The sequence below is a fragment of the Lissotriton helveticus genome, chromosome 3_1 (genome assembly GCF_964261635.1).
Source record: "Lissotriton helveticus chromosome 3_1, aLisHel1.1, whole genome shotgun sequence".
NCBI classification, from domain to species: Eukaryota; Metazoa; Chordata; class Amphibia; order Caudata; family Salamandridae; genus Lissotriton; species Lissotriton helveticus.
Window position 1 is genome coordinate 916,504,863 of NC_136061.1, and position 22,788 is coordinate 916,527,650.

General features: G+C 44.3%; 1 protein-coding gene across 1 annotated transcript in view; it reads right to left on the reverse strand.

Annotated features, from left to right (window-relative positions):
* Nucleotides 1-22,788, reverse strand: part of MYOM3 (myomesin 3) — a 451,709-nt gene that overhangs the window by 117,892 nt on the left and 311,029 nt on the right. Inside the window, exon 24 of the mRNA XM_078681253.1 lies at nt 8,550-8,594. Within this exon, the coding sequence (XP_078537379.1) occupies nt 8,550-8,594 (45 nt within the window). The remainder of the gene's footprint in view (nt 1-8,549; nt 8,595-22,788) is intronic.

Sequence of the window (22,788 nt, forward strand, 5' to 3'; positions counted from 1 at the left end):
GCCCTCTGTTTCACTCGTTTTTTGTGCCCTTCTGCCCTTTGTTTCACTTGTTTTCCCCTTGTTTTTTGTGTCCTTCTGCCCTCTGTTTCACATGTTTTCCCCTTGTTTTTTGTGCCCTTCTGCCCTCTGTGCCACTCGTTTTTGCTTCCTTTTTTGTGCCCTTCTGCCCTCTGTGCCACTCGTTTTTGTGCCCTTCTGCCCTCTGTTTCACTCATTTTCCCCTTGTTGTTTGTGCCCTTCTGCCCTCTGTTTCACTCGTTTTTGTGCCCTTCTGCCCTCTGTTTCACTCGTTTTTTTGTGCCCTTCTGCCCGGTTTCACTCGTTTTCCTCTCGTTTTTTGTGCCCTTCTGCCCTCTGTTTCACTCGTTTTCCCCTTGTTTTTTGTGCCCTTATGCCCTCTGTGCCACTCGTTTTTGTGCCCTTCTGCCCTCTGTTTCACTTGTTTTCCCCTTGTTTTTTGTGCCCTTCTGCCCTCTGTTTCACTCGTTTTTGTGCCCTTCTGCCCTCTGTTTCACTCGTTTTCCCCTTGTTTTTTGTGCCCTTATGCCTTCTGTGCCACTTGTTTTTGTGCCCTTCTGCCCCCTGTTTCACTTGTTTTTTGTGCCCTTCTGCCCTGTTTCACTCGTTTTCCCCTTGTTTTTTGTGCCGTTCTGCCCTCTGTGCCACTCGTTTTTTGTGCCTTTCTGCCCTCTGTTTCACTCGTTTCCCCTTGTTTTTTGTGCCCTTCTGCCCTGTTTCACTCATTTTCCCCTTGTCTTTTGTGCCCTTCTGCCCTGTTTCACTCGTTTTCTGTGCCCTTCTGCCCTGTTTCACTCATTTTCGCCTTGTTTTTTTGTGCCGTTCTGCCCTCTGTGCCACTTGTTTTTTGTGCCTTTCTGCCCTCTGTTTCACTCGTTTCCCTTTGTTTTGTGTGCCCTTCTGCCCTGTTTCACTCATTTTCCCCTTGTTTTTTGTGCCCTTCTGCCCTGTTTCACTCATTTTCTCTGCCCATCTGCCCTCTGTTTCACTCGTTTTTTGTGCCCTTCTGCCCTGTTTCACTCGTTATCCCCTTTTTTTTGTGCCGTTCGGCCCTCTGTGCCACTCGTTTTTTGTGCCTTTCTGCCCTCTGTTTCACTCGTTTTCCCCTTGTTTTTTGTGCCGTTTTGCCCGTTGTGCGAATCGCAATCGCCAGGACAGCTTGCGATTCGCACGACTACAAACTATCAGAGATTCATTCTCCCCAAAACACCGATCACGTTTGGATCGGTCTTCTCATCGTACCTCACTACCCACGAGGTACCTGGAATTTTCCAGCCATCGCGGGCCAGCCCCGCTTACTGGACCCCCCTCACCTCCAGATCGATCATATAATTGACACGACCATCGCTGGCCAGACTCCTGAATTATCCTGATGTACCAGACGCCGACCTAGACGTTGACACCAACTGACCCAGCACTGCCTTCAACCCACCCAGTCCTGATGATGATCCCAATTAAAGTGGATCGAAACGCCGTCGACTATTCAGCAAGACTATAGGAGCCCCCCGCAAAGTGGTTCACGCAGAAAAACAACATTAGAATAACGATTTAAAACCATCTGAAACCACTCTGGCTTTTATGAACTGTACATATCTATGCACAAGTCACTTTGCGCCGTCCACGCTGACCACATTGTCACCTGCGTCGCCCCCGTGTTTTTTCACTCACACACTTGAGCACCTAGTAGAATTTGGGTTGTTTTCAATTTTCTATTTGTATACCTGCAGTGCTGATATAACTGCTATTTGTTTTGACCCCTTATCTGAATTGTTTATATAAATAATGCCATGAGCACCTGCTACAATCAAATAGAGTCTCCTTGTCTCACTTCGGATAATGTTGTATTCATATCCTTACTAATTGTCTTCAAATGATACCAGTTGGGACACCATGGGGTCGATTCCGATTCGGGAAAATCCGCTCTGAATAGCCGTTTGGAGCGTTTTTCCCTTACGAATCGTACCCTGCAACGTCCCCCGTACGTACGACAAAGTCCGATTCGTACCAGGAGCCGTACTCCGTACGAGTCGTACAAGACACCGTACGACTCTAAACTCCGTACGATTCTCCCTCAGAACCCGCTGTACGCGACATCTGTACGGTTCGCGGCTGGTTTTTACAACCCAGCAAGTACGATATGTGTCGGGTACGCACCGTACGACCCTTTTTCTACGGGAGCTAAAAACAGCCGTAAAAGCAGAGTTCGCGCTGAAACAGGTACGGAACGCCCCCCCGGGTACGGTGCGTACCCCCCATGATTGCAGGGGTACGCACCGTACCCCTGCGATCATGGGGTGTACGAGCCATACCCCCATTGTACGATCGGTGGACGAGCGTACCCCATGTACGATCGGTGTACGAGCCGTACCCCCATTGTACGATCGGTGTACGAGCCGTACCCCCATTTTACGATCAGTGTATGAGCCATACCCCCATTGTACGATCGGTGTACGAGCCATACCCCCATTGTATGATCGGTGTACGAGCCGTGCCCCATGTACGATGGTGGTACGGCTTGTACACCGATCGTACAATGGGGGTACGGCTCGTACACCGATCATACATGGGGTACGGCTTGTACACCGATCGTACAATGGGGGTATGGCTTGTACACCGATCGTACATGTGGTACGGCTCGTACACCGATCGTACAATGGGGGTACGGCTCGTACACCCCATGATCGCAGGGGTACGGTGCATACCCCTGCGATCCTGGGGTGTACGGACCGTACGGTGTGCATGTATTTGTGTGCTTTTCCGTACGACTCGCCCTTACCTGACGGGGACCGTACGAATCGCGTCCTCATACCTCGGTCCGGATCGTACTCGTCGGGTCGTACAGCATGTGTACGAGTCGTACGGTATGTATACGAGTCGTACGGTTTACGGTTTCAGCCTTGCAATACGTACGGATCGCGACGATTAGGAGGGATTCACGGAATAAGGATCGTACTTCGTGACTCGGACGGACGGGTACGATTCGTATGGAGAGGGCTCCGGATACAAATCGTATGGACGTTTTTTTCCCTGAATCGGAATCGACCCCATGTGTTATATATAAAGCAGACAAGAAGGGGCAGAAGGCAATGGACATCTCTAAAGGCAGCATGAGGTGACCCCTGCACGTCGCAAGCATGAGAGATGTGCTGCATGATAAATGAGAGAGCGGTGGTCCAGCCACCCTAAGCTGATAGGCTGGTGGTGTGCTAATAAGCAGGACACACAAGCAGCAGGCTGGCACGCCAGAATGCAACGCCAAATAGGGACAGCTCCCTGTATTTCTTGATGTCCAGATTTGATTGGGGCTCGATTTGGGATCAAATTTAACTCAGGCTGGATAGGAGGAGATGCCCCTGCAGAGGGGCGTGTCCGGGAGTACTGTTTGCAAGCCCTCCGTAGGAGCAAGGCACATCGGCCTAGCACCGGCTGCTTCCACACCTTACTGAGAAGACCGCTACCTTACCTGCAGCTCATCACTGACCACTTGCGCCAGAGGCTGTTTGCACCAGGCCGCATGGTTTGTGCCACTCCTTGCAGCATGCTTAGCTCCAGCATAAGAACTTAGAACTTTTTGTATGATGTTTAGGTTGCAACTTTTTATCACGTGTAACAATGAGATTTTGTGCATTTATGGATGTAACTGAGGGTCTTATTGTAAGCTAAGTTTATTCTAGGAGGCCACATTGCAGTTAACAGAATTTCTAAGTGTACTGTGGGTTGTTTGGAGCATTTGACAGTGTGTAAGGGGGTGGAATCCACCACATACTTTTCCACTAACTGGACAGAGTATTGCTGGGGATGGAACCAATAATGTGCAAAGTGAGCCTGTGCACATGAGTAATATAGTACCATATTTGGAATGGCAAACCCTTCTTGGTCATACAGCAAGGTCATTGTGTCCCAGGCAATTCTGGGCTTCTTTTTCTGCCAAGGTGGGTTTAATGGGCAGAGAGGTTAGTGTTTTGAAGGTTTTGTTGCGTGAGATGGGAAAATTTACAAAATAGTGGAGAAATTTGGGAAGATAAACCATATTTGTAAGCCCGATACATCCTGCTATTGACAGCAGTAATTTCAGCCAACTGGATATTTAATCTTCAAGGTTACTTATTGCCTTGCCATAGTTGAATCTGAGAATTTCACCCAGATAAGGGCCGATCCTAATGCCTAGATATTATATTAGTTTAGAACTCTTTATCTGTTCTATTAGTACTTTGTGCTATCGGGAGGATCACTGATTTGCCCCATTTTAAGGTGAGGATAGAGACCCCACCAAATTCGACAAATTCTCTCAGTATGGGATTGAGGTGTTCTGTGGCTCTTTAATATAAAACGTGATGTTAGTGTATAGTTGAAGGGGAAGGGGCACATCCATGAATCGTATCCCGTGTTGCACATAATTTTGTCTTGCTTGGCTGCAAGTAGCACTAGTGCAACTGCATAAAGAATCAGGGAATGGCAGTGGTGTAACGAAACTTGAGGGGGTGCCCTGCAAAGTACATGAAGGGGCCACCCTCTGGACTCACTCAGGAGCTCCCAGGCCAGGTTACTGGGCTGAAGGGGACCCTTGGAGCTCGGCACCCAACACTGCGGGGGCTGTGGGCCCTTTATTTTGCCACTGGGAAAAGGCGGGCATCTCTTTCTATTTCTGTGGGCTATTGGGCGGGGCTCAACATTGTCCCATTTAAATATAAACCTCTAGTATAATATATATGCTATCTTGATTAGAGCCAGAAATAGTATGTGCCTGCCCATACGACTCAGCACCGTCATAAGATAGTGCCCCTTGAGGAAGGCACATTTTTGTGGCATCTAGTAACACCCCAGCAGCAGTCACCTGTGGTATATCTGAGATAACAGCGTAAACAGAGGTGCACCTGTTGTGTGTGTCTATCTACCTGGACCAAAGCCTGACTGGTCAAGCAGCACCAGGTTGGGAAGTATGCGGAGTAGGCAGATTGTAATTATTTTAGTGAGTATGTTATAACAAAATGTATTAGAGACATGGGTTCTGTGGGATTCACAGCTGTCTGGAAGTTTGGAAAGCTTAAGAAGGGTTATCAAAACAGCATGGAGTCAGGACGTTGGCCCATTTCTGAAGCCTTAACATAGACCTCCAGCAAGGGAGATGCCAACAGGTCAGCGTAATATATAGTTCCGATCTTAGTCCATCTGATCTCAGGGCTTTGCCATTGGGCAGCTTGCAGATTGAATACTTGATTTCAGCTATCGTAAAGGGGCAGGCTAAGAATTCTCTTTGGGCATTGCTTAGCAATGCTAAAGTAGTTTCTTGTAAATAATTATGGGCACTTTTGTTGCCATCATTTTGTTTTGATGCAAAGAATTATTTAGAGTACGCTAAAAATATATTTTCTATTTCTTGAGCTTCTTATTCAGTCTTGCCTTTGGCGCTGGTTATATGGGTCACATCATTGGCGACCCATGTTCCCCTAATTGTATTGTCTAGTATTTTCTCTGGTCCCTCCCCATCTCCTTAGATTCTTCGCTTGGTGTATTTTCCAAGGTAATTGGCCTTTCTCTCACTGACTTTGTTGTATTCAGTGACCTTGTCCCTGATAAAACCATAAGCCCATCATCACAGTGAAGTTCTAGTTGAGATTCTAGTTGTTTTATGTCTCTTTTGAATGTCTCAAGGTTCAGTCTAAAGTCCCTGAGAACGCCATGCTGTTTAAAAATATACTGTCCCCATAGTTACTACTTTGAAGGCCTCACATAAGGCGGCCTTTGTTTCATTGAGCCTTTGTTTGTCTCAAAATAGTAGAAAATTGTTGTCTGAATTTCATCATGGAATAATTTGTCCTATAGCATTCTAGGGGTTGATCTCCACAGCCTCTCCATTGGGAAGGTCCTTGCTATATTGATTCATAATGCAACTGGGAAGTAGTAGAAGAGTGTTCAGAGCAGGTGTTCCAACTCATTTACCCATGTTCCTACATCTTGTGTGGTTAACCAAAAATCTAACTGTGACCACATATTATGTGTATATGAGTAATATATGCCTTGCTTTTGTCCAGGGTCCAGGGTTTAACAGTTTGCCGTAAGTGATGATGTTCTTGAGGGTTTTACTAGCAATGATGTGACCGCTAGCTGCTGCATATGATCTATTTAGTTGTGGGTTCAGTGTGTATTGAGGTTGCCGCCCCATATCAGGGCCCCCTGGGCCTTTACCTTCAGTTTACTCCACTAGATTTCATAGCACTTAGTGTAGTCAACAATGGAGGCATAAGTGTTGATGAGCGTCTCTTGTTTTGTTCATGCTAAGGTTTGTGCTATAGTGTACCTGCCTACTTCATCGATTTCTGAGTGTGTAAGCTTGAATGGTGTACCATGATTAACTAGGGTGGCTATTCCTCATGGGAATGCTTAGTACAAAGAGGTGACGCTAATCCCAGATTATTTCTTAATAACCAGCATGTCATTAAATGGAGTGAGGCGTGTCTCCTGCAGGAAGTCAATGTCAACTCTCTGTCTTTGTTGGTAGGCTGATACCTCATCTTCCTGGGCTTCTTTAGTTTGATCACATTCCAAGTGAGGGATGTTCAGATTTTGTATAAGTTAGTCCTATTTGTCATCTGGTCACAGTTTCAAGTATTAATTCAAATGACTGCATGTGAGCAAACTACATTTTATTGGCTATCGTAGTGTTGGACGTGTTCAGTTTTCTCAAGTCCTTTTCTATATGTTCAGCAACATTAACAAACTTCCACTCACCTCCCACACCAGCTGTACCAACTTGCTGGCCAATAACTGTAACCCTCTATGACTCCCTTCCTCCTAGAACTTCCTGTTGTATGAATATTAACTCTGTTACAGCAGCAGTGAAACACAAAAAAGAAAGACCTTCCCATAGTTTACCATAGGTGAGATGTCTTGGCCATGATTGAATATCATGCACTGTGAGTTTCCTGGCTAAGGGGAGTGCCTCCCTTTCTGCCACAGCTAAAGAGGAATTTTCCCCCCTCGTTCTGCTAGTGTGTAGAGAAGGTTCTCATCTTGCAGGCATTAGCCAGGTGATTCTAGTGGCAAAGTGCTTATATATATATCTTGTGGGGAGACAGCAGAAGACTAAATGATTTTCTGAAGTGAGTCACAAATTCTACGGTATGGCCATTATACATTTTCTCTTTGGGCAGAGGGGGTGAGGCTTCTTCATCAGTGTGTTGTGTTGCTTTAAATTTGTCTTTGGAGTATTTCAGAAATGTGAAGGATGGATCCTCTGAGGATGGATACATATTTGCGTGGCGGCCCCTGGCAGGGATTTGGCGGCCTCCAGCTCTGTTCCACTTCCAAACACTCTAACCCCCCTCTTCACTGGCCTCCGCACCTGCGTTCCTCCTGGTTTCTGATTGGCTTATTTTTTTCCCTACCCACTGCTGGCCAAATTGTGTGTCACAATACCCTCCTCCTCCTAAATTGCATCGTTCTGAGACGAATTCGGAAGGGTAGGAGCAGCCGCAGGTACTGGTCATCTAACGCCTTTTCTGGACTTTTTATTAAAACACCTTCCTGAGCTCCGGGGGGCTCCTCCCCGTCCGGACCCCCTCTTCCGGGGCCCCCTACCTACGCTCCCTGCCCAGGGCTGCCATGAGCTGAGAGCCGCCCCGGCCTGCATAACTCAAATATCTAAACACAAAATTATCCCAATATTACCCCAATAGTATCCCTCCTCACAAGCACCTCATTCCACTGTGGAGGTCCTTAAAATGTCTTCTGTAAAATAAAGTTGATAACCTGGCAAATGGGTGGAAAAAAATGGATAGTTATGAAAGAGAACCATTTACATGGTGATAATTATGAAGGAATAGAAGGTGCATCTTTTATTGTTTGCCCATCTGAAGGCAATTTATTGCCAATGCAAATCTGTTTTTAACAAGTTTCAAAAAAAATTCTGTGCGTAGTCTAAACCAAATTCTTGGCAGTACAATTTCACAATTATTATTTGTGTTTCTTCTGATTTTGAGAAATATTGGATTTCCTAGATTAGAAGACATTTTTTCCCCCTCATTTTCGCTTGTGTGCCATCCTATGTAAATCTGATCCATTAATATACTATTATTTATCATTGTCATTTACTTGTGGTACTCATGATCCCTTCTGGCTTATTGGGTTACATGATTTTTTCTTGACCAGCGTTACAGGGACTAATGTTACACCACAGCCTGTATATCTACATGAGTTGTAAACTCAACCACTCCTGGTTTTCACATCATCATTTCCTCATCCAAGATGATCCCCATTAGGACCATATGTTAATATATCCTGGTCTTCTCTCAGTTTCTCTATTATCAGTATCCCTTACTAAATATGTTGTACACAAACAAGATTTTTAAACTTCTCATCAAGTTATTCTCTACATCCTTTTAAGTAAAAGTCTTAAACTGCTTTCTGAAAGGAAAATGTAAACCTCCAAAAAGTGCATTATTAGACCGTGCTGTGCAGCACCGAACTGCAGTTATATGAAGTAATCACATACTTGCTGGATTAAAGTTACAATAATTACAGAGAAAACATACCGGGATTTCGTATCTCGTGGCTGCGACGGAGCAGATCATCCAATTCTAGAAAAATGAAACAATATTAATCCAAGCAATGACTGAAGTAGTATTTGTTGTAAGTATATATGTATGGCACAATCACTCATTAGCAAGCACAAAAATATAATCAAAGCACAGATCATGTGTTATAAACAGTCTTTCTTTGTGTTATCTAACAGTTTTCCCCAAGGTCTCCAACTAAGTTGTCATTTAGCATACGTGAATAATGCACATATTCATGCCCAGCAATGATATATATATATCATCATGGTTCATGTCTCACTTGTGCAATAAATGCATTACATCCAAGTTTCCATGTTCAATCAATGTTTTTTAATCTTGCGTTATAATATGATATCATATCTATTTACAACAGCAGCATAAATAATTGTTAAAGATTTGTAGATAGCTCTTGCTCTTCACAGATCTAGTATTCTACCAATTTAGCCATACACAGGAACCTATTATCAGGTTCACCAAAACCATCTAAAAGTGGTACATCTTCTGCCCTAGACAATGCAGGTGGTTCTATATTAGAGATGACTCACGATTGTCATATAGATTAATTGTTTGCACATGTATTTAAAGCAGATATGATGATGATCTTGTCTTTGTGGACCAAATTTCAACTTCCCCTTTCAAAGAAAAACTTCAAATGCTTGCATCGTGGGCAAAGAAATGCTGAACTCATCAGCAGCACTTTCTGGCAGACATTTGCAAGGTGTAATATAATTAGGGCTCCCAGTTTTATGGTATTTATTTTTTTTGACATTTCCGTCTGAATTAATCCATATTTATTTTTTTGCCAACTTTATCTGTATTTGTCCATATATAGGGCCTCATTAGGATGGCGGTTTTTCCGCATCCTCCGGGCCGGCGGAAGTGTCCGCCGGCCTGGAGGATGCGGAAAAACCGCGGCGGAGACTCCAAAGACCCACCGCCAAATTAGGATGGCTGGTGGGTCTGGAATTCCGTCCGCCGCTTTTCCGCCGCGGTCGGCTTCCGACCGCGGCGGAAAAGCTATAACATGGCAGGCGGTGTCTATGAGACACCGTCCGCCATATTATGATGTTTGTGTAAATATGCTTTTCCACGGCGGCTTTTCCGCCATGGAAAAGCATACAGACATTCACTTTGGGGGCCCGTTGCGGGCCCCCTGGGTGAATGGGGGGTGGGGGGTGCACATGGGGGGTACCTATGGTACCCCCCTGCATTTGCGTACACAAAGCAGCAGGCACCGTGCGGTGCCTGCCGCTTTGTGCATGTAAATGCAACACATGCATTTTTAACATTGCGGCGGGTGCAGCTTGAAGCTGCACCCGCCGCAATGTTAAAAATAGAGGATGTGACCGCCACCCTGGCGGTCACATCCTAATTGCCATGGAGGGACCGCCGCAGCCCATGCGGACGGTCCCTCCTACTCAGGGGTGGCGGATGGACGCAAGTCCGTCCGCCATCCTAATCGGCCCCTTATTATGGGTTTTGTGAAAGAAATAAAGCTGAAACTGGTATATTTCCACATTTATTTAACCAATAAATATGCAGTCATGCTTGAATGCCTGCCAGGTTTCAGTGATATGAACACAAGCAGAAGTTAAATGAATGCACTTTGATGAAAAACATTTCACTATCAGCCTTGTGCATATCTACTGCTGTTTAAGCCTCTTTACTACAATTCTTTTTTTTTTAAACCCCTTACCTATCAGTCCACACAGTTGACCTGGCAGTCATGGCAAAGTGTATTTAGAATCACTCAAAAAGCACCCAATTTCCATTTGTATTCACATTGAAAAATAAATACAGACAAGAAAATAAATGGTTTTCTATCTTTATTTAGCTGTAAAAATCAGTAAAAACGGAAAACAGGGAGCCTTAAATATAATCTGCTGGAGAAGTCCAATTAAGTTCATATCAAGATCAGGGACGGCTGGTGTTTAGGGGTGAGATGGGCGTTGCCCTGCCACCCTGGGGATGTACCAGGAGTGTGAGAAGGAACACTGAGCAGCTAGCAATACATTGCGCTGCCTCTAGGTGCTCGGAGTAGAAACGTGTGAATCTGGGTAGGATTGCCCTTGGCCCTGCGTATGCATTGGGTGGGGGAAGAGTTCTTCAACATCGAGACATAAATTTGGGCAGCGACAACACATTTGTGGTTAGGGTATTGTGTGTGTGTTACTGCAGAAAATATAGTTTAACTTTGGGCATTATTCACATGACCCTGGGAAAAGTGGAAAGACCTCCATTAATCTCAATAGCTGGGGGCAGGGCAGGCCATCTGAGACAATGTAGGAGTGAGAGTGAATGTCGGTCAATTTGTTTTTAAAACTAAAACATTCAACATAAATGCTGGATGAGAAAATTGTCATCTACTTGAGATGTGTAGAGCAGTACTTAGAACATTTTTTTTTCACAAGGACAGAAAAAATTCCTTGATACCATGAGAATAATTTTTGATGTACAAAAGAGAAATGGTTTTGATATGATTACACGCAGTCTGGTTTGACACAAATACCTACTAAATACTAAATAATGGACTGTAATGTTTCTGAGAATAATTACCAGCAGTGATCATTTCCAGCAGCTTTCCACCCATCGCCATTCTTTTCTTCTCAGTGAGTAATCCTAAGTGGAGTGAGTATGCTCAGCCCTTGGTCCAATAGCCTAATTTGCCATAGGACACAAGTGCAACTCACTGAGGACTCCCAACAAAGTTAAACGTATCTGAGGTAGCTTGTATTTTCTGGCAAACATGATGAGATCCATCAGTTTTAGCTGGTCTGTCCCTTTTGCATATGATGAGTCACTGTCTATTAGGGTTTTAGCTGGTCTGTCCCTTTTGGAGCAGAGCCAAAATAGATTTGCATATGATTGTTCACTATCTATAATGGCTCTATGCGCAAACAAGTAATGGAATGTGTAATTACAAGTGGCTACATTCATTCACACATTTTATGTGTGAATTTGTGTTCCTCTTAATGAATTAAGTGGAACATGAGTCACTACTACTCCATCATTCACATCAAACCTTACTCTGATGGCTATAAGCGAGCGATGTAATAAAACAAAAACCAAACATGAAACAGTAAATAAATCTCCAGGAAAATTCTTCTGACACTAGAAGACTAGGGAATTAAAAGCAAATGCTAAAAATGTGTTTAATAGAAGGAGGAATATTAGAAACTAGAAAATCTAAAGATGTGATAAGGTTTTGGTTCAGTATTGGTCAAAGTGTTGGTACATGGTTTACACCGCATGTGGCTACAGAAGTTAATTAAAACAGAAAAACCTTGGCAGCTCCTGAGTAACCTATGCAGTCAATCAGTGTATTTAAATGAGATCCTGTTTTCTTGTGGCCCCTTCTGTGCACTTTGTATCACAATAGTGCTTTTTTAGAGATGTTCCTGATTGATGGAAAGGGTGTTTCCTCCAATCCAGCAAACAGAACAATTGCAGACTGATCCAAAAGACTCTCACTCAATCACTCTCTTGGAAAAGGAAACCACATTGGCTGCAACAGTGTTGCTGATCGTCTGATGTAACACATGGGTGAAAACACTTGCATTTGATTTAGCTAGGCTCAGAAAAGTTCCCCTACTAACAATATTGTACCAATAATAGAAGAAGAAACTACGAGTGTGTGTGTGGTGTGATCGATAATAGTCCAGAGGCGGAAGCCGGGACTTTAGTTTTAAAACCTGTTGCTTGACTGAAAAGCTACAACTTGTTTTTTAACCTGCACATAGAAATTCTTAACTGTTTTTAAAACTGCACATTTGAAAAGCAAAATAATCGGCACTTACGTTGGGAATTGCCGCTGAGTCATAGCGGATCCCGTTCCCTCCTAAGAGGACTTGACAGAGCCCCCGGCTCATTCTGCCGCATTACCACTTCCGGACCCGCCATCTTGGGTGAGGAGCAGGAGCAAGCAGACTAGTGCTTGGCCCCTCCCGCCCTCACACCCTCGCCAATACAAAAGAAGCTCGATCCCCTAACTCCACTGACTACGAGTGTGTGTGTGGTGTGATCGATAATAGTCCTGAGGCGGAAGCCGGGACTTTAGTTTTAAAACCTGTTGCTGCTTGACTGAAAAGCTACAAATTGTTTTTTAACCTGCACATAGAAATTCTTAACTGTTTTTAAAACTGGACATTTTAAAAGCAAAATAATCGGCACTTACGTTGGGAATTGCCGCTGAGTCATAGCGGATCCCGTTCCCTCCTAAGAGGACTTGACAGAGGCCCCGGCTCATTCTGCCGCATTACCACTTCCGGACCCGCCATCTTGGGTGAGGAGCAGGAGCAAGCAGACTAGTGCTTGGCCCCTCCCGCCCTCACGCCCTCGCCACTACATAATAGTTCCCTTTCCCAGGAGGCGCAGCGGACAGGCGCAGCGGCGGCGCCGGCGGGGCCCTGAAGGCGCGCCAAAGGCAAGCGGGTCCGCACCCGTCCGCGACGGGCCGGGACCAGGGGCCACGACCGCTGGTCAAATAAACACCATTACCTATAGCTCTAGCACCATACTCCAAATGCGAGGCTCTACCAATGCCCAATGTCTCACATCCTGGGACCCGACCACAAAACACTTTCTCTGCCAACACTGTACATACCAAAGCTGCCCCCCAAAACCTCTCCCATCATATCACATGTTCCTTGTGAACTGTAGATCGCTTCCTAAGCACGCCCTGGAGATTTCTTTGCTGCTCTCTGATAAAGAACCTGACGCCCTATTCCTTACAGAAACATGGTTACATACAGACTCCGACCCCGATATCATTCGGGCACTCCCCGCAGGATATCAAATTCTTCGGGCTGATCGCCCATCAGGAAAAGGCGGCGGCATAGCTGTCATATATAAAAATCGATATTCCTGCCGCAGCTCCCCTACTAACCTGTCTAATTGTGAATATCTCACATTTTCACTTGACTTCTCCCCTACAGGTACCTTTTCAGGGACTCTTGTTTACCGGCCTCCCGGCACCCCTAGTAACTTTATTAACAACTTAGCACCCGCAATAGCCAGCGGAGTCTGCAACCTACCGAACTACACCCTGCTGGGTGACTTCAATGTCCATTTAGATGACCCCCAGGATTCGGTAGCTACCGAATTATTCCACAGTCTTGAGGCACTAGAACTCTCCCAGCGAGTGTTGGGATCCACACACTCCAAGGGAAACCTCTTGGATCCAATTTTCAGCAACTGTATTCACCTTACAGCCAGTCCACCCACTCCCCTCCCATGGTCCGACCACTCCCTGATCCCATTTTCCTGGTTACTGTCAGGTTCACGCCCCACACCACCCCCGTACCCAGGAGAGACCGCAACTGGTCAAAACTTAGCTCCAATCAGTGGGCATCTACTTTAGAAGCCTCCGTCCCAGAAGGCACCCTGATCCGGTTGTCAGTAATGACAATTTCAATAAATGGATCACCAATTCCTTAGATCGCATTATTCCAATCAAAGACATCAAACCTAAACAGAGACCAAAAAGTGCACCTTGGTACTCCCAGGACCTACGCAATCTGAAGAAGGAATGCAAAAAATTAGAAAGAAAATGGCGCATTGACTACTCACAAGCTAGTAAAGATGCATACCGGACTGCCATAAAACATTATAAAAATGGCATAAAAAACGCTCAAGCCATTTTTTTTTCAAACAAAATAAACGAAGCAGCGTCTAAACCGAGGGAGATATACCAAATTGCAAAAACCCTGCTCAAACTTCCGGACAATTTACCAGATCCTCTTAGTGCTCAGACTCGCTGCAATGAGCAGGCCGAATATTTCCACAATAAAATAGCCATGATCTACTCCTCCTTCCCTCAAGCCCCTTACATCCAAACAGGTCACAAGGAAACAAGTCCGCCCCCTCCTGCCACCCTGGATACCTTCCCACCACTGGAGCCTACCATCCTGGAAACTATAATTCTCCAGGTAAAATCTGGATCTACCAATGACCCAGCCCCAGCTCAGTCACTCAGAACAATTACCCCCATTATTCTGCCCACCATCCTAAACCTGATCAACAATTCTCTATCCTCAGGTAGCGTACCACCCAGGTGGAAGCAGGCGACAGTTAGGGCCCTTCTGAAAAAGGCCAATCTTGATAAAAAAAACCCGGGGAACTACCGCCCGATCTCCCTGTTACCATGGATAAGCAAAATTGCGGAAAAACATGTAAACCACTCCCTCACAAATTTCTTGGAAACGAACAACTTACTGGATGCATCACAGACTGGATTCCGCCCCTTGCACGGAAAAGAATCTGCACTCCTTGCTGTGATGGAAGGAACCAGAATGATTGTGGATCAGGGCGGCACTGCGGCCTTCATCTTATTGGACCTCAGTGCCGCCTTCAACACCATAAATCATGATATTTTACTGCACAGAATCTCAGAACTAGGAATCACATCTAAAGCAGCAGCCTGGCTCCAATCATTCCTTTCAGAACGCTCGTTCCGAGTTTGTGAGGGCAATGTCACCTCGCCCAGTAAACCACTCAGTTGTGGGGTTCCTCAGGGCTCCTCCCTGAGCCCCACACTGTTTAACATATACATGCGTCCCCTTGCTGAGATAGTTCGCCCTTTTGGCATTCAAATTGTGTCCTACGCTGACGACACCCAGCTGGTGGTAAATCTGAATCACCCCTCCGCTCAACCAAGTGATCTAAGGGGCTGTATGGAGGCAGTATGCGCTTGGATGACCCAGTCTTATCTAAAACTAAACGGAGATAAGACAGAGCTAATGGTACTGGGTAAACCCCCACAGAAATCCATTGACTCCATGTGGCCACCAGCACTGGGCCCTGCACCTTTAGCCAAGGATACCATCAAGAGCCTAGGAATCTGGATGGACAATACACTGACTCTTAGCTATCAGGCAACCAAACTATCTGCCCCCTACATGGGCATCTTGAGACTCATCCGGAAGATCCTTCCGCTCCTACTATTCAAAGCCAGACAGATCATGGTCCAGGGCCTAATTCTCTCCCGGCTGGATTTCGGGAACGCCCTCTACCTAGGAGCCCCCCAACGAACCCTGAGAAAACTCCAGGTGATACAAAATTGCGCTGCCCGCACTCTCCTGCGCATCCCCCGCCGCCAATCCGTGAAATCCGAACTAAAAGATCTCCACTGGTTGCCAGTGAAGGAAAGAATCGACTTCAAAAGCATGTGCATTGCCCACCGTGCCTACTGGAGGAAAGGAGCAATTCTGAACCACACCCTGATCACCCCCTACCATCCTAACAGACAGCTTAGATCGGCCCATACCTTCCAAGTCATCAATCCTAGGATCAGAAGAGAGAGGAGCGGAGGCAGAATGTTTTCAGTAAACGCGGCGGCAAAACTCTGGAACTCTCTTCCAATCCCCCTCCGATCAGAACCCAACATTCTGCTTTTCCGGAAAAATTAAAAACCCTTCTTTTCAGTAGATAATTCAGCCCCTGCCACACACACCCGTTGCTATTAAGCGCTAGGATGCCTGCGGGTAGCTATCGCGCTATACAAATATAAATCCAATCCAATCCATCCAAGAAAAAACCCAGCTCTATTTTTTGTACTTGTAATATGGACCATTCAAGTGCATTCGATAAATTAGCCATACACACACTATGAGCAAAGGCTGTGTATTAGGATATCACTCTCTCAGTTATACCCTTATTAATCTGATGCCATTCCACAGGTAGGTTAATTCAGCCTTGGATCAGGAGAGTATGTTTTCAGCAAAGTTTGTGATTCAATATGGCCTATAAATAAATACATGTTTGCTCCCTTGCATTTTGTTTATACTCCTTCATCTTCTCTGATACTCTGAGATATAAAGCATCTCACATTCATTTACTTTGCATATGCAAACATATGATCTAGTAGATACTAGTACTACCCTGATTGGATTGCATAGCTTATTAAGTAAATTAGACTAACTTAATCAAAACAATATATCTGTCTACAATGAAAGAAAATATGATATTTAGAGCAACGAAAAAACGTTTCATGATGTCTTTGTGGTAGAATCTTTGTTCCGATCTTGCTTCTTTTTAATCGTGTATCAGAAATAGTAAGTACAGGCTGGCTCCCTGTACTTACTATTTCTGATACACGATTAAAAAGAAACAAGATCGGAACAAAGATTCTAACGTTTAGATTGTCCTACTTTTTTAAAATGTAATCATTGTATTAATGACTTTATATGTGTGCGCAGGATTTGTGTCAACAGGATTTGGAAATAAGGTATTCATTATGTAAAAGAATTAGCATCTTACGGTTCTAGAGGTGGGACTTATAGGATTTACTGTCAAATCCTAAAATATATGTTTACAGTAGACAAGCAATAATAAGCAGGTAGAACTTATGATGAATTATAGAAGGAAAGTCTTGAAGGAACAAACTAAACTGCAACCCTAAACACCCAAAGCAAACATATATGTATAGAACATCTTCAAGAATTAATTACTACAGTAAAATAGCATGCTAGAAGACATAATTTCCAATGAACAATAACTTCAGTTAAAACACATTTCACATGCTGTGTCCATTTGTTGCAAATTTAACCCAAATGCCCACCCATACATGGTTGAAACTGAATTTGAGTGCAACAGAATAAAGACCTATACTCTGGCAATTGTTGATTGATGGTGACCGGCAAACCACTTGTAACTCTATTTTATTTACTCACTTGAAAAGCAAGCTGTTATACCTAACACCCTTGATGCGGTATTCTCACATTTTGACCATCCTGCCTGTTTTTTTTTTTTGCTGGCTTAAGGGCTCTAACCAGCACTAAACTGCTAACTAGCGCTAAACTGCTTGTGATCTCTCCTTACAAATGGTCAAATTGGCCAACACCTGATTGGCACATTTAGTTTACCTGTAAGTCCCTAGTATATGGTACTGCATGTACCCTGAGGCAGTAAATTAAATGTTAATAGGGGGCCTGCAACACTCACTGTGCTACCTAATAAAGTTGAACTTTGAAAGATGTTTCAGGCCTGGCACAGCAGCCTGTAGTGCAGTTTTAAACTGCCCTTTCGAACTGGGAAAATAAGCGTTTTGCTAGGCATAAACCTTCCTTTTAAATACTTGTAAGACGTCCCCAAGGTAGGTCTTCAAGGGTCGTAGTGCACTGTGTATGGTATTTGAAAAGTGGGATATATAGGGATAAGTTGTACATTTACTGGTAGTTAAGAACTGCTAAAGTCATTTTTCACTACTGTAAGGCCTATCTCTCCCATAGGCTAAAACTGTGTTTCCTTATTTCAATAAATACGTGCTAACTTTGGATTTTAGATTACAATTTTGAAAGTGTCACTTTTAGATAGATGGCTTACCTGCCCTCAGGTTTCTGAGGCCGTCTGGAAGCTGTCTGGGCCTATTCATGGTTATAAACACACCCAACTGAGAAACCCTATATCAAAACATTCTCATCTGTATAGTGTCCAATCACAGATCGAGATTTTTGATCCTATAATGATCCAACTAAGGAAAGCAACAAATAAAATATATCCTGCTCCCTAAGACAAAACCGGGGAAGACAACAAATGTCTTAATACTGCCCACACACACTTTGCAGTGTCATGCTTCCTCATTGGGCCGCATCATACATCTTAGTCTTTTTGTCTGTAGATAATACCTCATATACCTGCTCCTATCCATGATTTCTGCGAGGGAACAATTTCCTATAGAGTCAGAGGAGTTATAAGCTCATGTTATCAATGCCCCTCGGGTAATCTCCTACCCACTCTCTTTATATCAGTTTTTACTTGTCCAGGTTAATGACATGCATCTTCCACAGTGTTTTATTTAAAAACCACAACCAACAGGTTAAGGCTGCCAAAATAGTACTAGTCCCCCCTCACAATTGGAGACTACCACACTCGCCATCCAACTGCCAGTGGACTGCATAGTTCATTGCATCTCCAGTGGATTGGTAAGCTCCTCTCATTCATATTTATTATCAACTGGAGATGCAATGAACTATGCAGTTTTGACTCTATGGGAATTTGTTCCCGAAATCCTGGAGAGGAGCAGGTATATGAGATATTATCTACAGACAAAACGACTAAGGTAATAGACACCCAACTTGGGGAAGAAATTAGAAAATAGGGACCAACACCCTGATGAAAGCCAGTGCCACCCTTATGGGGGCTTAATAGTGGCAGAAACATGTTGGTAAATGTAGTGGGGCTTTAGGGGTCGTTGCCTTCCCTTCATACCCCACAATATACACTTTTAATCCTTCCAGGGGTCCACAGACAGAATAAAATGATTATTGTCGATCCCTAGGTTGTTTTAAATTAAATACTGCACTTTTTGGTCCCAGCATAGAGGGGAAGATACCTCCCTTCTTTCTTGTTTTGTTGTGTTACGTTTATATGTTGTATGTGTATTATCACATCCCTTTCCTTTTATCTCTCTACCCTCACCACTAATCTTCGTCTAAAAAAGATTGCGCTCCATCTAGTGTGTTGGTCTGCACCTAGATGCATGATGCAGCCCAATGATGAAGCATGAGACTGCAAAGTGTGTGTGGGCAGTATTAAGACATCTGTTGGCTGCCCCGGTTTTGTCTTAGGGAGCAAGATATATTTTATTTTTTGCTTTCCTTAGTTGGATCATTATAGGATCAAAAATCTCAATCTGAGGTTGGACACTATACAGATGAGAATGTTTTGAAATAGGGTTTCTCTGTTGGGTGTGTTTATATTGTGAATAAGGGAGTTAGAGAAGCCTCAGTCCCTTGCCTCTTTTGATGTGTTTTTCTTATTCATGGTTACCCCAATATGAATGCTCATTGTGCCCAGAGACTAAACAAATAAGACCTAGGTGTAGCTAGGAGAGTGCCTTCCTGACAGGATGGCTGGGACAGAGCTGTACCCTGCCTCATTTATACTTCAAAGGGCTTTTCCTCCAGCTCACACAAAGGAAACTGATACCAGGCCTGCACTTCCTTTTGTCACACCAGACAGTTAGGAAATCTGATCAGGGAAAGGGAAGAACATTCTAGGACCAGATTTCCCTCCATCAAGCCTGGCACCAGGTGTAAAAATAGGACATTTATGACCCTTCTTCAGTATACTTCCGGGACCAATGGAAGATTCAGAAGGATTGCCCTGCTGCCAGAAGAACCGCTGTGTCATTTGAATGACTACCTTGCTGCTTGAAGGACTGCCTTGTTTCTGAAGAAGTACTGGACCTGATTGCCTTCATCCCATGCTATCCAGGGTGACTTCAACAGTCAGTTGGCTGATCACCTGTGTAATCTACAGGGACACAAGCTTCCAGAGTTGTCCCTGCAACTGTTCAGCTGCAACTGGACCTGTCACGACCTTCCTGAACCCTGCTGCTGACCTCTGCTGGGGTAATGAAGCCTGCTCCACAGGGGGTGACCCCAGGTCCAGGATCCTTAGCTAGCATTAGTGGAAGCTCTTCCAAGAAGAAAATGATACAAATGCTGAAGGTGGGCTCCTTGCAGCCTCCTCCAAGGTGAATGGAACTATTGGCCTTGGACTAGAGAAGATAACCTTTCAGTGAAATTTACCTATTCCCTGTATCCGGGCCACACCGTCAGCTTGAACTTGTGACTTTCCCTAAGCCTCGCACAACTAGAGGGCACTTTGTGCTTTCAGGCATTATTTTCACTAAAATATGTAAAACAGAATATCTCTGGTTCTATTGCTTGGCTTTTTTGTCATTCTGGTATCAATTTATTTCTTTATTAACTTTCTCTATTTTTCTAAATTGGTTTGGGATTTTTTCTTGTGTTGTGTTTTTACTTTATTATTGTTTGCGAACTGCATAAATACTTTCCACATTTCCTTTAAGTTAAGCTTGACTGCTTTTGTGCCAAGCTACCAGGGGGTTAAGCACAGGTTAATTTAGTGACTATTTGGGTTCACGCTGACAAGAATTGTGGTTGTTGCCTGAGTGTGGTTTCCACCCCCTAAACCAATAACCCAAATTCTAACACAAGCTAACTTGATGACTGGCCACCTAAGGCCTGCCTTCTTAAACTGCCTCTTAGGGTTTGATATGAAAGTATTCTGCACTTCATGCAGCAAGAGACACCTCAGCATGCTGGTGTAGTCTTTCCCACCTACTACGGAATGTTCAGTGCAAAGGGTGGATTCAATTACTCAAATGATCTTTGAAAATGATAATTTTTCATCTCTATGGGTGAGATAGATGCACCTTTTCTTCCAGCGATGACTAGGGAAGCTCATTCCAGAGCTACTGATAGATAATACCACCTTTTATGGATTCTTTTAATCTTCTGGGGAACAATTTACCAGCTCTTAGCAAACCTGAGGAACCTTCACAGATAGTAATGTATCAACAAAAGCTCAGGTAACAGGGGCTTAGGCACCTATATTCCTTATAAAGATCGATACTGCCTTGAAATATCTCCCCTGGTGACCTGCATACTGCTCCTCCGATGACATGCCATTGACACATGGTCAAATTAAGGGGCAGATTTACCTGCCCCTTGTGCTGCCAGTGCGTAACTTTTTGTGACGCACCGGCAGCGCATTTTTCTGCCCCTTATTTTCAAGGACAGGAAAAGCCACCCTGCGCTGCTTTTCCTGTCCTTGCAAATATGGCCTCTTTGCACACTGCACTTTGCCTGAAAGGAGCATTCCATGGGTGTTGCTATGGGTGTCCCACGCAACACCCATGGAACCTCACACATTTCCAGATTTACAAGAAATCAATAAATCTGGAAATGCGTCTGAATGCTATGCCTCCCAGGGGAGGCGTAGGGAGGCGCAATGAGGTGAAATGTATCAATTTCTTCTCATGTCTTTTTCTCTTTCTATGCGTGGTGCATTCTGCAGCACACATAGAATGAGGAAATAACCTCTAATTATTGTTTATGATTATTGTTAAGGTGTTCCTTCCTGCACATAAACAACCTCCCCACGGCGCTGGCATCCTTGCACCGTGGTGTAAGGGTGCCGGCGCATGGCAGCAGTTTGTGCGCCAGCGCAGTGGGAAGCACAGAGATGCGACATATTGTTGTAAATATATTGCATCCCTGTGCTTTGAGAAGTGACTCCGTGCGGTGCAGCAAAATGGCTTGCGGCACGCACTGAGTCACTTTCCTTGTAAATCTGGCCCTCAATATGCAGGATCTGAATGAAGGTAGGCTTGCAGGGCCGCAGCTCCAGGAGGGGTGTTGCACCATCCCAGTAAATGTACGTGCTGATAAATAGTTGTGTCAGGTGCCTTCAGTCAGGTACCGAGAGCTGTCTGTCGGGTTTCACGAGGAATCTTTACATTAACACCCACAAAAACACACAATACACTCTCTCTCTCTGTTTTGAAAGACCACGAAAATGTAGGTTATGGTGCACAATATTATGTTTTCTCTAATTCAATACTCCAACCAATCCGCATTCGTCTCCCTCTACACTGCCCATGAGGCCCCTCTCATGCACCCTGCTTGTGTATAATGTAGTATAACATTATATACCAGCACGAATGTTGGAAAATCTGAAGCTCACACCCCCCAATGTTACTGACCAAGCTACTCCCCTGCAGGCATGTCTCAAATATTTGCTGAGTTCGGGTCCAAAACGTTCACGCTGGGCCTCTTGTGATGAGCGCCTGTTCCTAAATTAAACATATCACGAATGTTATCAGGGAAGGAGAAAACAAGTCAGCACCAGTATCTAGTGCCATCTAGTGGTGTTAACTATACTAGCTGCAATGAATAAACGAGAAGGCTTGCCTTCTCGTTTATTCATTGCAGATTTTGCAGCACTAGGGGCCCAGACAAAGTACGAGTTTGGGGAATAATACCACTCAGACCCCTCTTCTGACCGCCCTGTCTGAAGATAACCGCATCTAAATCATTTAATCCTCAATCTGGCATGCAGGGTGATGTGCGCTGCTGCAACAGCCCTCATAAACCTGTGAGAGAGCACAAGTTTGAAAAATTTATAAGTGCACCATATTTACAAGCACGTAGTTAGTTAACATGTACTTTGCACCAGAGTGTTTATATTTAGAAGTGAAATACACAGAGTGTCTTATATTCAGTAGTGAAATGCATAGAATGTTTAAGTAGAGTAACAATAATCATAACTGTGTGAGACTAATGTAGAAATGTTTGGGATGAATATGAAAACCTCACGTTCTCATGTTAAAGGAATAATGTAAGAGTTGAATGTAACTCTAAAAACCAGTATATTGTGTAGGCCTCATGGCAATTCACAAGCAAAT